This window comes from Cinclus cinclus, chromosome 2, assembly GCF_963662255.1.
Source record: "Cinclus cinclus chromosome 2, bCinCin1.1, whole genome shotgun sequence".
Classification (NCBI taxonomy): domain Eukaryota; kingdom Metazoa; phylum Chordata; class Aves; order Passeriformes; family Cinclidae; genus Cinclus; species Cinclus cinclus.
The window spans coordinates 108,859,481-108,872,832 of NC_085047.1; the positions used below are offsets into that span (position 1 = coordinate 108,859,481).

A 13,352-nucleotide genomic window follows, 5' to 3' on the forward strand; every position below is an offset into this window, starting at 1 on the left:
ATTCTTTGGTGAATGATCACATTTCTTCTCCATTTTTTCTTGGCAAACTAAGTTGAAAGAACTATTTAACATTCATATGACAAGGCTTGCTTTTGCAGTCCCCCATGCTTCTAGGAGATTTCTTTGATTTTCTTCCAGTATTTCAAAATAATTTTTAACCTTCAAGAACCAGATGTGTGCACATTTTAATAACAGTACCAATGGCATTATTTGCTTTCTGTTCATGTCTGACCATTCTTCAGCAGTCAAGGACTGTATTGGTTCTCTTTCCTGGTGTCACACTGACAGTTCTACTGAGACATTAGCTAGGATAATCCTATTCCCTTACATCGGAGACAGAAAGCTCTCACACTCCAAATTAAGTGCCTGTCACATAACCAGTGAATTCAGCAATGACAATTTCATAATAGTAACCACATGTTATCATTTCCTAGTCAGAAATATTCATGTCATCTCCTAAGTTCATCAATAAAAAAAAAATAAATGTTTTCCATAGAGATCTGAAGAAGAGGCATAGCTACTTCTTTACCTCATTCATCTTCCTTTAAAGGAATTATCCAAATTTTAAGGTCAATAATTTCAGTGCCCTGAACATCACAGAAGTATTTTGTACTTGAATGTGTTTTTTTCAAGTTTTCAAACTGAATTTGATTAAAATTTATAGGGAGAGTTCAAATGCACCTTGAGAATTTCTCATACAATAGGAGACAATAATGTACTTCAAACCTAGCTTTCCCTTTTACCACTTCAGAGAATTTTCAGATCACAAAATGATACAAGGCAATGCATGATACTGTGGGACAAACACCTAGACTAGTCTTTTCAAGGTCCCAAATCACAAACTCCTTCAGTCTAGCTTTTATGTTTCTTACCAGCACCAGACATCTCCCATCATCCAACACCAAGACTTTGAAAGTACCATTATCTGTTTCTCTTCCTACAGAGGTTCACAGTCAGGACACTGAACTTCAAGGAAAGAAGAGTTAACCTGAAGTCATACATGAACAATGATATTGAAATATTTTCAGAAGTGCTTAGTGGTTTGGTTCCCCCACCTCCCCCCCCATTTAAACACCTGTCAAATCAGCTGAGGAGACTCTTCTCCCTTCCCAGCATCTGTGAGTGGAAGAAGTATTCCCCTAACACTTCCATCCCATATTTTTATTTGCAAAAATGTTACTGCAAAAAAATACCATACCAGTCATTTCTACTCATATAATCTGTTACCACCACCCACTGTTACAATGCATACAGAAAGCAGGATTTCTAGATGACAAAGCAAAGATCCATTTACAAAGTTAGGAAAAATATTAGCTCTAAAAACAAACACCTTACAAATGATAATTCAAAGACAAATAAAATTACAAATCAGTGGGAAACAAAACCATTATCTATTAAGCAAACATACTAAAAAATATATTTACGTAGTTAAGTGACTTAAACCATACTTATTTAATAGGATGCAATTGTTCTTCTAGTTGGACTGCTCTAATTTTTTTTTTTTTGAGAGTGACAGTATGTATTCATCTAGTAATACAAATATGATTAAACACATCCCAATGATTAAAGAAATTTAAATGACAATAATAATTTGGCCTGCATGAAGAAGCAACGTACCAAAATAGCCATATTTTGTTGTGGACAACAGATAAATTTAGGCTTGAGATCCAAAATTAAAAGCGGATGTCAGCAGAATAAAAGTGTAAATTTTCAGAAAGGATAAAGAAGATACTTTTATTCAAGCATTCATTTTAGTTCATATCCTTGAGCTTAAATGCAATCTTAATAAGTATTAAATTTTATTATTCAAAATATGATTGTGTGGTCACTTAATAAAATTGATTAATCCTCTGTGATAGCAGCCAGAACAACAGTAAAAATTAAATTTTTCTTCTATTGCAGTAGAACAAAATTAGACATTTAGAGTAATCTTACCAGAGCTCTGCACTCCACCTCTATTGTCCTTTCTGCTGCTGCAGGTGTGCTGTAAATCTTCAAGGAGAACCACACTTTGCAATCTGTAGAACTTCCTCCTATGTTAGAAAAACCGAAATATCTTACAAATTATCCTATGAGGTTATTAATCCTAGCAGCCTTCAATTCAATGAGAACTTTGAACTTTTAGCAGAAATGCCCACTGTTCATACTGAGAAAAAGCAGAAAAATCATGAACTGATTTAATCACTGTCAACAAACTGTATTATCTAATCCCTTCTTGTCAGGATTCAAAATAGTAACAAATTAATATATACACAAATTGAATGGAAATAGCACTTTGGCAAATTAGCTTTCCAGACTACCATATTGTTTCTGGGTTTTTAAATACCATTGATTTGTAACTAAAGCTTCCTAGCAAACTGACTGTGCTTTTGTCATTTTATATCAGGAAATCAAAATTAGTTCCTCTTACACAATATTTTGTTTCTAGCACTTTCCTGTTTTTAGCACACAGTCGTGAATGTTAATAAAATCATCTCATCAATCTCATTCAGGTAGATGAAACAATTAAGCCTGAAATCTCTACCATGAGGCCTGATTTTCACAGCACAAATATTTCATGTGGTAGGATTTTTTCATGTGTAAAGAGTTGTTTAGCACCTTTTAATAATTCATACCCAAAAACTACTTGCACTATTCCTGTTTGTCAGTGTAGTGTATGAGATGAAAATAGCCTTAATCCTCCTACTCACACTTTCCTGAATTATACACTGGAGAGCTGCATTAGCACTCCTGTTTTACCACAGCATTAGTCTTGGGAGCTCCTACTGGTTTTCCCTTCTGCTGTGACCCCAGCTCATCTCAGAGTCACCATTTTCCTTGGTGCAGATCTTTATTCCACATATGAATTTATTTCCAAACACTGTTTCCAATAAAATGGTTTCTGACAGGATTTATTTGCATTATTTTCTTATAATTTTCACCAAATACATTTCGTATTAACTTACCCATTTTCTTTGGGCTAATTTGATATACATAAATTCACTGGGTTTTAATACCAGAATTCCAGGTTTAGGCTGTATGGAATAGCCTCAGCGTCTTACAATCTATGAAAATTAGCATCACTGAGCTAAAGAGATCTTCTGAATGTCCATTAAAAGATTCTGGCATGTACAGGACCCTGAGTTTAATGAATTACAAAAGGTAAAAAAAATAAACCAATACACAGAAGAGAGGTAACTTGTGCAAGAAGGGAGGATCACCTTTACCAAAGCAGAACATATTATCTTGGAAGCTCTACTAAACATTCTTAATTAAAGACCAAAAGAAAATCAGAGTACCCATAGCTTGGGACATCACATTCTTCCAGAATGAAGACAAACTGTAGGAAAAGATCTGGAATTCAGGTAGGAAACAAAAGAAGAAAACATCAACAGCAAAGTTCCATTTACCAAGGATATGTGATTAAACTGCAGGACAAAGGGATTTATTAAAGAATAGCAACACATTAACAAATGAATTCTGTAGGGTTAAAGAAAACAGAAAAGAGCATAAGCCCCTATTAAAACAGAAGATTAACAAGGCTGCCACCCTCTCCTCAAACCTCCAAGAACACTCTTACCAAGAAAAAACCACCCTCAAGTGACAACTTGTTAAGGATTTAAAAAGCAGTAGCACAACCTTTTCAAACACATCTGAAGCTGGTAGCCTGACAAACTCAGAAAGGCTGATAGATGATCAGGGTGGAAAAGGAATGCTCAAGGAAGATAAGGCTGCAGCAGAAGGTCTAAATTAATTCTTTGGAGTAATGTTCTTTACAGTGGAGTTCAGGGACTTTCTAAACTCTAGAGCTTGTTTTGAAGGGAATGGTCAGAGAGACTCTTCCAAACTGAGGTTTCAGCAAAAAAAAGTTTCAGACTGATAAAGAAGAAAGTAACAAATCACCTTTGCAAGAGAGTGTCTGCCCAAAAATTGTGTTTTAATGAAAGATGTCCCTGTCCATGGCAGGGGGATTGGAACTAGACAACCTTTAAGGTCCCTTCTAACCCGAACCACTCTATGATTCTACAAGTCTGTGAATTCGAAAGGACCTCATGTATTAATTAAACTGTGGTGGTGCAAACCAGCATGTCACCTCCTGCTTAAGTCAGCTTAGGATATGAAGAAATGATAGGCAGAGAATGCTGCCAATTTTTGGACAGGTCTCCTGCATAAATTAAAAAATTAGAGACATGAGTTTGTTTATATATTCCAAAGAAAATTATTAAGCATCACAATAAGGGAAGGAAGCCACAATGCACAAAATTATTCAAATTCTTTGACAAAATCAGCAGCTGCGTGAATAAATGAAATGTGATTTACATAGTACCCTGCTTCTCATTACAATATTAGGCCTTCCAGCAATTCATATATTCTGCAACCAAGTTATTTTTCCATATGCTTAGAGCCTTCTTTTTCTCTCAGACCACACATTTCTCCTGTGTATTCATAACTTTCCTGAATCATATTTCTGTTCCTCATAACTGCAGTCATATAAAACTTATAGTCTACTTCCCTTCTCTCGTATTCCTTGAATATAAAAATGCATTTATTTTGTTCCATTTGTTTTAAAAGTACTCTAATTTCTGATATTTCTCAAAAGCAAAGCTTTCAGGTCAAGTTGCTTCCTTTTTAGTTTTGACTTCAAGTATTTTGAGCTATTAAAACATTTTTATATGTTAGAAATTCCTGAATTCTTTTTTCTTCTTTTTAAGCATTTGAATGTTTAGATTCATTTCTCTTAAAATTTTGAAAAATCAAATACTTTTTCTGGAGATCCTAGATAAGCTACAGTACTTACAGATTGCCCTTCTGGGAAACAGCTGTCATGTTTGGGAGGGAATACCTTGTATGCATTTTTCAACGATATTGCATGTATTTAGATATTTATAATTATCATGTTATTTGAATAACACTTGGTATTTCCCTAAAAATCTTTTAATATTTTCATGGAAACTGTTTTCTTAGTGCATGGTATGAACCTGGCAATTCTCTGCTGAAGGAGCATCTTTTTTATTTTCCAGCTGAGCTCTTGACTGAAAGTTTCTGCAATTTCTGCTTAGTATTAAGCCTTGAAGTTGTATAAACTTTGATGTTCTGTCAACTTTTACTCACTGAAAACAAAGCTGAATTGTTTTTTTCTGCCCACTTGCATTGTTTAAAACATAAAACTCAGGCTAATCCTCACTTAGACAGGTGTAGCATTAGAAATTCATTTTCTAATGTTCACAGCAGAATGTCAGAAGTTTGGTTTTTCTTTCATCATTTTTTGCTAGAGTTTTTCAAAGGGTTTTACTTTACCAGAGGGTGGATGTTGGGAAAGGCTCAAGAATCAGGGGCAGTGGAGATAAACTCAATAAACTCAGGCTGAAACCCAGAGATGGCTCCTTCTCCAGTCACAGAACAAGGTTATATTTGTCTGGTTCTGTTTTCTGCACACATTTCAAAAGCAGGCAGAAAATAATAAATAAATAAATAAATAAATAGATAGATAGATAGATAGATAGATAGATAAATAAATAAATAAGTATGCACTTTTTTCTCTCTACTTTTCTAAACTTCCATTGACATTTTTAATGCATTTTAAGTCTTTTCTTAGGGCCTGAGCACTGCACTTTGATGTCTTGTGAGATAAACTCCATTTGACTTTAGGCCTGGATCTCTTATCTCCTCACTCTGGGCCTTCGATGACAAATAAAAATCCTTAGCCTGCTTTAAGCAACCATCAGGTCATGACCTTGTCAGATCTCATGAAATAAAAAAACAAATTGTAGTCAGTGCTTCAGATGGAAATCACCACTAGAGACGAGTGAGCACAAATCTTCTGAACATAAAAATGCATCTACTTCAATATTTAATCTCCACCACCTTTCTTTTAGTGTGCCCTTTGGTCAGTAGGCTTTCACCCTGACTAGTCAGGGTCAAGCATCTGCCACTAATGGTTAGTGCAAATGAGCATCTTCCATATGTTACCTGCTGCATATTCAGTTAGCACCACTGCAAAAGAGTTTCCTGACTTCAAATTTTTAGAACTTTCCCTGATTATTTTGTAATTTTTGGTTTTACTATGGAATCACTGGAAACATAGAAAGCTGTGTAATTCCTGTTTCATGTAGTTACTCTGAGCTGGAGGAACACAAAAACAAAAATAAAGCACATTTCTGTGTCCATTCCTTAACAACAAGTCAATTTCTTCAAATAGTATTTTTCTACAGTAATTACATTTGTGAACAGACAAACGTAGTTTGAACAGTTCTGTATTTAAAACACAGGAGACTACTAAATTACAATTTACATGGAAATTAAACTTGAACCTTTAACAAACATTTCAGATTAAAACCTCAAACTTCCAAAACCTCATACCAGTTTGTATGAGATAACAAAATCACTGGGTTTTCTTCCTGAGCTGAATATCCTTTTGTAATCAAATCAGTCTGGTGCCTTGTCCTACTTCAGTGATACAAATAAACTGTTTCTCCTTTGCCTGATCTCCTCATTTATTATGTAATTTTAGAAAATGTTATAAAATTTTTCGTAGCATATCAGTATTTTAAGCCATACTTTTAATGTTATATTTTGTATCTCATCCTAAAGAGTTATCAGTTCTGAAATCCTCTTCCTTCTACTCACGAGATGATCCTGTTTACTCACTTGGATAAGAACACTTCATTACCATATCAGCCACAAGCTGAAATTTCTGATCTCTGTCCCCTTTCCTCAAATTTACTTTTCGTTCTGTGTCTGCTACAGCAGCCATTAAATGTGCTGTCAGTAATAAATAGAAAAGATCCTTCTCTGCTGATTGAGACAGAGCAGTCCATCAGTCACCTGAATGACACATCACTGATGATGAAAGATTTGCCTTTGTGCCCTGAAAATGGTAGAATTCAAGGGTCTTTGGGAGGGGTATGTGTGTGATATGGACCCAGTGAGGAACTTTACTGCTAAATAACATTAGTTTATTAGAAATACTTCATCCTAATTTTATTGACTTCTCGTATTGGCATCAGCAATATAATTATTTAAGGAAAAAGCGAATTTAAGTGATATTTTCAAATTAAATGTGCGTCTTTTCTACAGCATTTTTTACCTAATTGCAGAGTTAATATAACAATAATTCCCCAAGAGCAACTTTCATAAATTTAGAGTGTGACTTACACTTTTTATCCAGCCTAAGTCATGTAAATGGACAGTCCTTAAAGTGACTTTGAGGACAGAAGATCGCATTAACTTTGCACACGTAAATTGGAACAGATTTATGAAAGTGATGCCTTCGAAATGCTGCAATTTAAAATTAAATTATTATGCTTTCATGTGTAAATATGTACTTAAATTAATTCAGAATTTTCAAGTTAATATAGTACCTATAGGCAGGCTCGGTGAAGAAGTGTATTCTACAAGAGGAAACCTACAAGATGGATTAAGGTTCCTTTTCTTCAGGACATGTCTTAAACTAGGTAAGGACTGTATCTCCAGAGCCTTTTCCACTCAGGAAAATTTGGAAATGGAAATTAGAACAATTTTTTAAAATGCAAAATCAAAACCTTATTTTTGCCCTTGGAATTATCTATGATTACTATAACGCAAAGCTCTAAAAAATGCCTGACCTTTTAAAAGGCATAAATCCACAACATCTATCTTTTAAATTATGGCTTCAAATCCATATTTTCAAATGAACATCACTACCTTATGGTGGAAACTGAGATACCACTAGCACATGAAAGAAATTCCTGTTCCCTGAACTTCTTCAAAACTGCAAGGAGAAGACACAATTTTAAGATTAGACAGCTTATTTCAAGGAAATGGATGACTAATGCTGTTGGTATGTTCCATTTTTGAAGCTCAGTCTTCCATACTATTAATACCACCACAGCAGGATGTTCTAACACCATTTTTCAGTTAGACACCTTTACTCCATAGACACTTACTCATCTCCATCTCCCAGGTAACAACTTCAAAAAAAATCATCCAGCAGCTCTGCTATATCTATGGGATATAGAAGATGGAAAATATCTCCAGCTCAGAATATTCTTGATGTCCTTCATAAACTCTCAGTACCTTAATACAGTGATGTCACAGCTCTCCCTTCTCCCTTGAAGTTGAATGATGAAAATGTAAATATGGCAAATATGGTTATTTGCCTTGTGCAGGGCCTTTTTTTCCCTCTCCATTTATCCTACATTTAACCAAGGTATGTATCAGGACATTTAGCCCAGCCTGTCTATTGGTGACAGATCTATCTGCTGGTACACACTGACACAGAAATCAGGAACTACTCTTTCTAACATATTAAAACTCTTTCTGATGAAATCGTGGAATTGTGGCATGGGAATGAACTCCGAGCACATGTTATACAAGCACTTGGGACACCAGTAAATATAGATCTAAAACAAGAAACAGAAAATCAACAAGAACAGAGGTAATATATTTGGCACCACCTTTCTGAGCTCTGCAGGCAGCATGACATATGTGAACACAAAGTATGCAAAGAGTAAGAAAATCTCAAATGCTGAAAAGAAATCCAGCACATTTTAGCAACACAAGAGTCAAAACAACACTTTCCTGGCAGTTTTGAGTGGGAGCAGAGGGAAGTGGGGCAGGGGGGCAGGGAAGGGAATATTCTGCTTTAGTAAAAGTTTGAGGAATAAATTCTGGGGAAATGAATTCAAAGTATTGTCACAAACCTTACCAATGTAGGTCCAATGTCTCAATTGCATTTCTTACTGTGCTTTCCTAAGACCATAAAGCCACACACTGAGAAGAACCCCAGACTTTCATAATAAGCACTGAATACTCGCTGAACAGGTGAGATGGCAGGGACATTTAACAATCTACTACATAAGGAATCTGCCATGAAGAGACCATTGAAAATAAATTTGGCAGGTTTCAAGTGCAATGGTCTGTATGTTTGGGAGCGACCAGCACTTCACATGTGTTATGTCACATGGGCTTCTCAAAATGTTGGGCTTTCTCTTAAAGCATTATTTTGTCATTTATTGCCTGGCTCCATTAGTCTTAGTGATGATTAACATGTCTCAAGTGGTTTCCTCAAAATCAGACTGCCATCACAATCACAATCTTTGTGGTAATTTACAGGAAGATGCTTTTTCACTTCATAGTTAATGCACTATGGTTTTAGAAGTTTGAACAGCAAGGAATAAGAGCTAGAACTTTTCACTCAGCATAAATTTGATATAATTTGAGATTACATGGTGAAGTGATTGTATAAAACACTAACACTTTTAAAGTACTTTTTAACTTCTAATGTGAAGATAAATGGTATTTGCTTTAAGACTCACAGTTATTTGGCTACTATAATTATCTTAGTTCAAAGACCTGGCAAAGAAAGAAGATGAGGTTAAGTGGAGGAGATACTTAGAATAATCTAGTCTAAGAGTTGAAGTAGCTTATTGTCAGGCAACTATTAAAAAACACAAAACCACAAAAAAAAAACTTGTACAAGCAGTAAGAATCAGAAGTTCAGGAAACAACTACTGCTTAATAAATAATTCAACTTTATTTTCCTTAGAGAAGATTTTTGAGAAAAGATAATGCTCACAATTTTCACATCCACTAAAGGTTGCTACTAAGAAAGACCTCTCTGACAGAGAGAGTAACAAATGGTGGACTTTAGAGAATGCAAAAAGTATCAGTGAAACTTTACAGTGGTGAGGGTGGAGAAGAACTAGGACAGATTGCCTAGGCCATGCATTTTTTATTAGTAAATAAATTTGAAGAATATCCGAGAGGAATGGTTGTCAAAATCCACAAGGAAACAAGTTACTTCTACCAAGTTATACCTAATACACTCTCATATTCCACAAATTGTCTCAAAACACCTTCATTCACAGCCATAACCTTTAGCTCACATAAATTGAATTGTGACATTTTGTTAACAGAGTCAGAACTGTGTTAAACAAATGTCCTCAAATTACATACTAACCCTCCCTGCTTCCTCTTACTTCATACAACTTCTAAAATTACTTAAATTAAGAGTTTTTCCCCCAAGGACTACTGCTTTTTTCCCAAAGAACTACTGTTTTTTATCCTTTTGCCGTATTTTCCTTTATTTGTACTGACACAATTTTTTTGTCTTTGTCTACCTATGTCTTAACTTTGGAAAAATGGAAAGGAAGCAGAACAATCCAAAGGGAACCCTGTTTCTGGCTATCAACTTACAAGGTCTCATGATAAGAAACAGGAAAAAAAATGCTCATTCCTATTACACTGGTATATAAAGCTAAGGGTGTTCATGGAAAAAAAAAAGAGTCTAAATTTCCCTGCAGGCTCTCTGGAAGGTAAGGACAATCATCAGTAATACTGAAGGATGCACACAAACCCAATATAAAGCAGGTAGCAAAGAAAAGAATGGGAAAGGAACAGAAGGGAAAGATGCCTTAGGTCAGAAGAGCACCACTATCAATAGCTTGAAAGAAAAATTTAAAAGGATATGGTAAAATAACCTAGAACAAAAAATTCTGCCTCTTGGCAGAAACAGCATTCACTGGCCAGGTTTTGCATAGCCCTGCACATCTGAGGAGCGTGTAAACAGTGACTTATGTGGGGAAATGACTTGCCAGGTGAACAGCTTGGGTAGCTGTGTCACACAAATATTTTAACATGTCTGAAAAGGCAAAAGCCAGCTCAGAAGCCATGTACACACAGTCACAGCTGATATACCCTTGGCACTCTAGGTCAAATTATACTCCGATGATTTCCGGTCAGGAAATTCCTTAAAATGATACCAAAGTGTTTTCCTGTTCCACGTCAGAATGAAAACAAAACATGCAAAATAGCTTATAAATGTATGCATTTAGTAGTTGTATTTCTTCTGAAATAACATAATTTCTCAGAGTTTGTGTTTTTTTCATTTTTTTCTTCTTTTTAATAGGTCACTATTAGTACACTTTTACTACATAAAATACCTTCATAAATCTAACATTTTGGCTGTTAAGAGCTCTTTAAAATAGAATATTTGGTGTCAAAAAACTGTAGCCAGAAAAAATGAAATATGAAATTAGTATGACTTTAGAACTGGTACAAATCTTCTACTGAAAAAAACCATACCAATGTGTAATTAATACTTGATTTCAATTTTTGTTCCAGTCATACTCAAATTATTGAATGAAATATGATTGTACCTTGGTGAAACAGGTAACATAAAGAGTATATTAGTTGAACACAAAAAGATAGCAGAAAAGCAGCAGGTGTTCTTCAGTCACAGAAGTCTGCTCACAAATATGGCACTTAGTTATTGCAAAGGCTTTTTAATTTTAAGTCTTAGTAGCAAAAAACTTTTAAAGGACCGTAACAATCCTCTAGGTGTAATATCCTGTGGTGAAATATACTTTGTGCTCTTTATTGTGAAATTCCAAGCCTTATTTTATTATTGTCAACATAAAATATTGAAAATATGTTTACTGAAGACAAAGTTAACCTAATTTTTACTAGTGCTGGGTCACAAAAGCAAATAACTGCTCCTATGAGTTGCAGCACATACCAGGAGCATGAGCCCTTCACTTGACAAATACCATTCAATCGACTCTATTATAGAATTTCCCTTGCAACTGTAAAATCAATTGCACTATTTCTCTAAAAGTTTTATATCCCCCAACTTGCAATTCCGCACTTGAAAAAAAATACCAAAAGGACTCAAGAAATGCTGAGTACAACATATCTTCATTTCCATTATAGAATGCAATTAGTTTTTCAAAGCTTTTACCCCTTCTAGCTACCAGGAAGCTAAATTGAAAACATTTCCTTGAATATGCATGAATTTTTAACTGAACCTTTAATTTGAGTTAAATTTGATTTTATTATACAAACCTACATGAGACTTCAGTGAGAAGTCAGCTCACTTCCAGACAGGGTTCACTTGTAATTCTCTGCCATACTCAGGCAGGCTCAGTGTATGCAGCTTCCTCTTAAAAATATGCTAAATGTTAAGGCTAAGAGTGCCTATTTCCTATATGAAGATAGCCCAGAATTACAAAAATTATACTCACACACCTCAATGAGTGATTTCTGACTGCCATTGTTAGGAAAAAAAAAATTCTGTATTTACAGGTTTTTTGGTTTTGGGGTTTTTTTTGCAAAATACTGGGGGTTTGCCAAAAATATCAAATTAACCAAAATCATTTTATCACCCCTAATACAGTCTTACTGCAGTGCTTCACAGGAACACAGCTAGGCAGATGCAGACATTAAAACTGACACGTGTCTATTTTTCTTTTTCAGTATAACCCTTTCACTTTAAAATGAACTTTTCAAGTTCATTGGGATTTGGATAACTTGCCGATCTAAGCTCTGTCACAGAGCAGGCATTTCATCTTATTCTACTCAGAAAAGGCAAAAAGGCAACACAAAGCAACATCACACACACAGAAAAGGCAACATTTTTTCTGGGATGAAAAAATATGTGTTCTCTGAAAGAGGTATTAAGGATTTCTGCTGAGAACCCAGGTCATTTGAGGAAAATGACATTTATTTCTCTATACATCCACAAAATACAAGATCACTTATCTGAAATAGCATCCTGAGCACAATGATAGAGTGGGCTGATTTTCATTAGATTTCAGAAAACATATCACAGAGTTGTGTGAGCAATTTATGTCTTCAATAATAGAAAGAAACTGTGAAGTAACATTCCATTAATGTTCAAGTAGAAGATTTTTATGTTCATACAATTCCATGCTAATAAAACCAACACTTCATTAATTTCATGGATATTGTCTGCCATATTTACAGTAGCTGAACTTTACAAGGTTGTTCTTACTAATTTCTCAATATATTGCTGGGCAAATAAGGTGCAGATAACCAATAAATCCAGAGAAGTTCGGGCAAGTGATCCAGCAATTCTTTCTAACATTCAATAATAATTAACTTATATATTACATTATGAAAGAAGAAACATTCTTCCTAAATAACAAAAATTGATTTTAATATATTACTAGAAGTACTAATCACATTTTTACAATTAATTCTAAATTTCAAAAAACTACTTGCACACACATACATCACTCTCTGATACCAGTGTATAAAGTGTCATCTATCTTTTGCCATAGTGGGAAACAGTAGCTCCCTAATACTTAAAATTTCATAGTTGTGCCAAGAGCAATTAGGACTCTACCCACAGAGAAAGCAAAAGAAATATTTTGAGAGAGACACTACAGACCATAACAAATAAAGCACTAGACAAGACATATCTATTGTCTGCTCTGTAAAAATATGAGTGGTGCTTTGCTAGTTAGTTCAGCAAGCCTCCCTCATAATGAGTGTGTGAGGATGCAGGCATGCCCAGTGCCTGGGATAAATTAAAAGCCAGAATTCCATGTGGGAAATTCATTTTTCAGCTGCTATAGAAATAAAAGTCCTCA

The 13,352-nt window shown here is 34.8% G+C and overlaps 1 protein-coding gene across 1 annotated transcript in view; it reads right to left on the bottom strand.

Moving 5' to 3' along the window:
- Window positions 1-13,352, bottom strand: part of CFAP47 (cilia and flagella associated protein 47) — a 260,595-nt gene that overhangs the window by 98,682 nt on the left and 148,561 nt on the right. Inside the window, exon 51 of the mRNA XM_062488108.1 lies at window positions 1,936-2,033. Within this exon, the coding sequence (XP_062344092.1) occupies window positions 1,936-2,033 (98 nt within the window). The remainder of the gene's footprint in view (window positions 1-1,935; window positions 2,034-13,352) is intronic.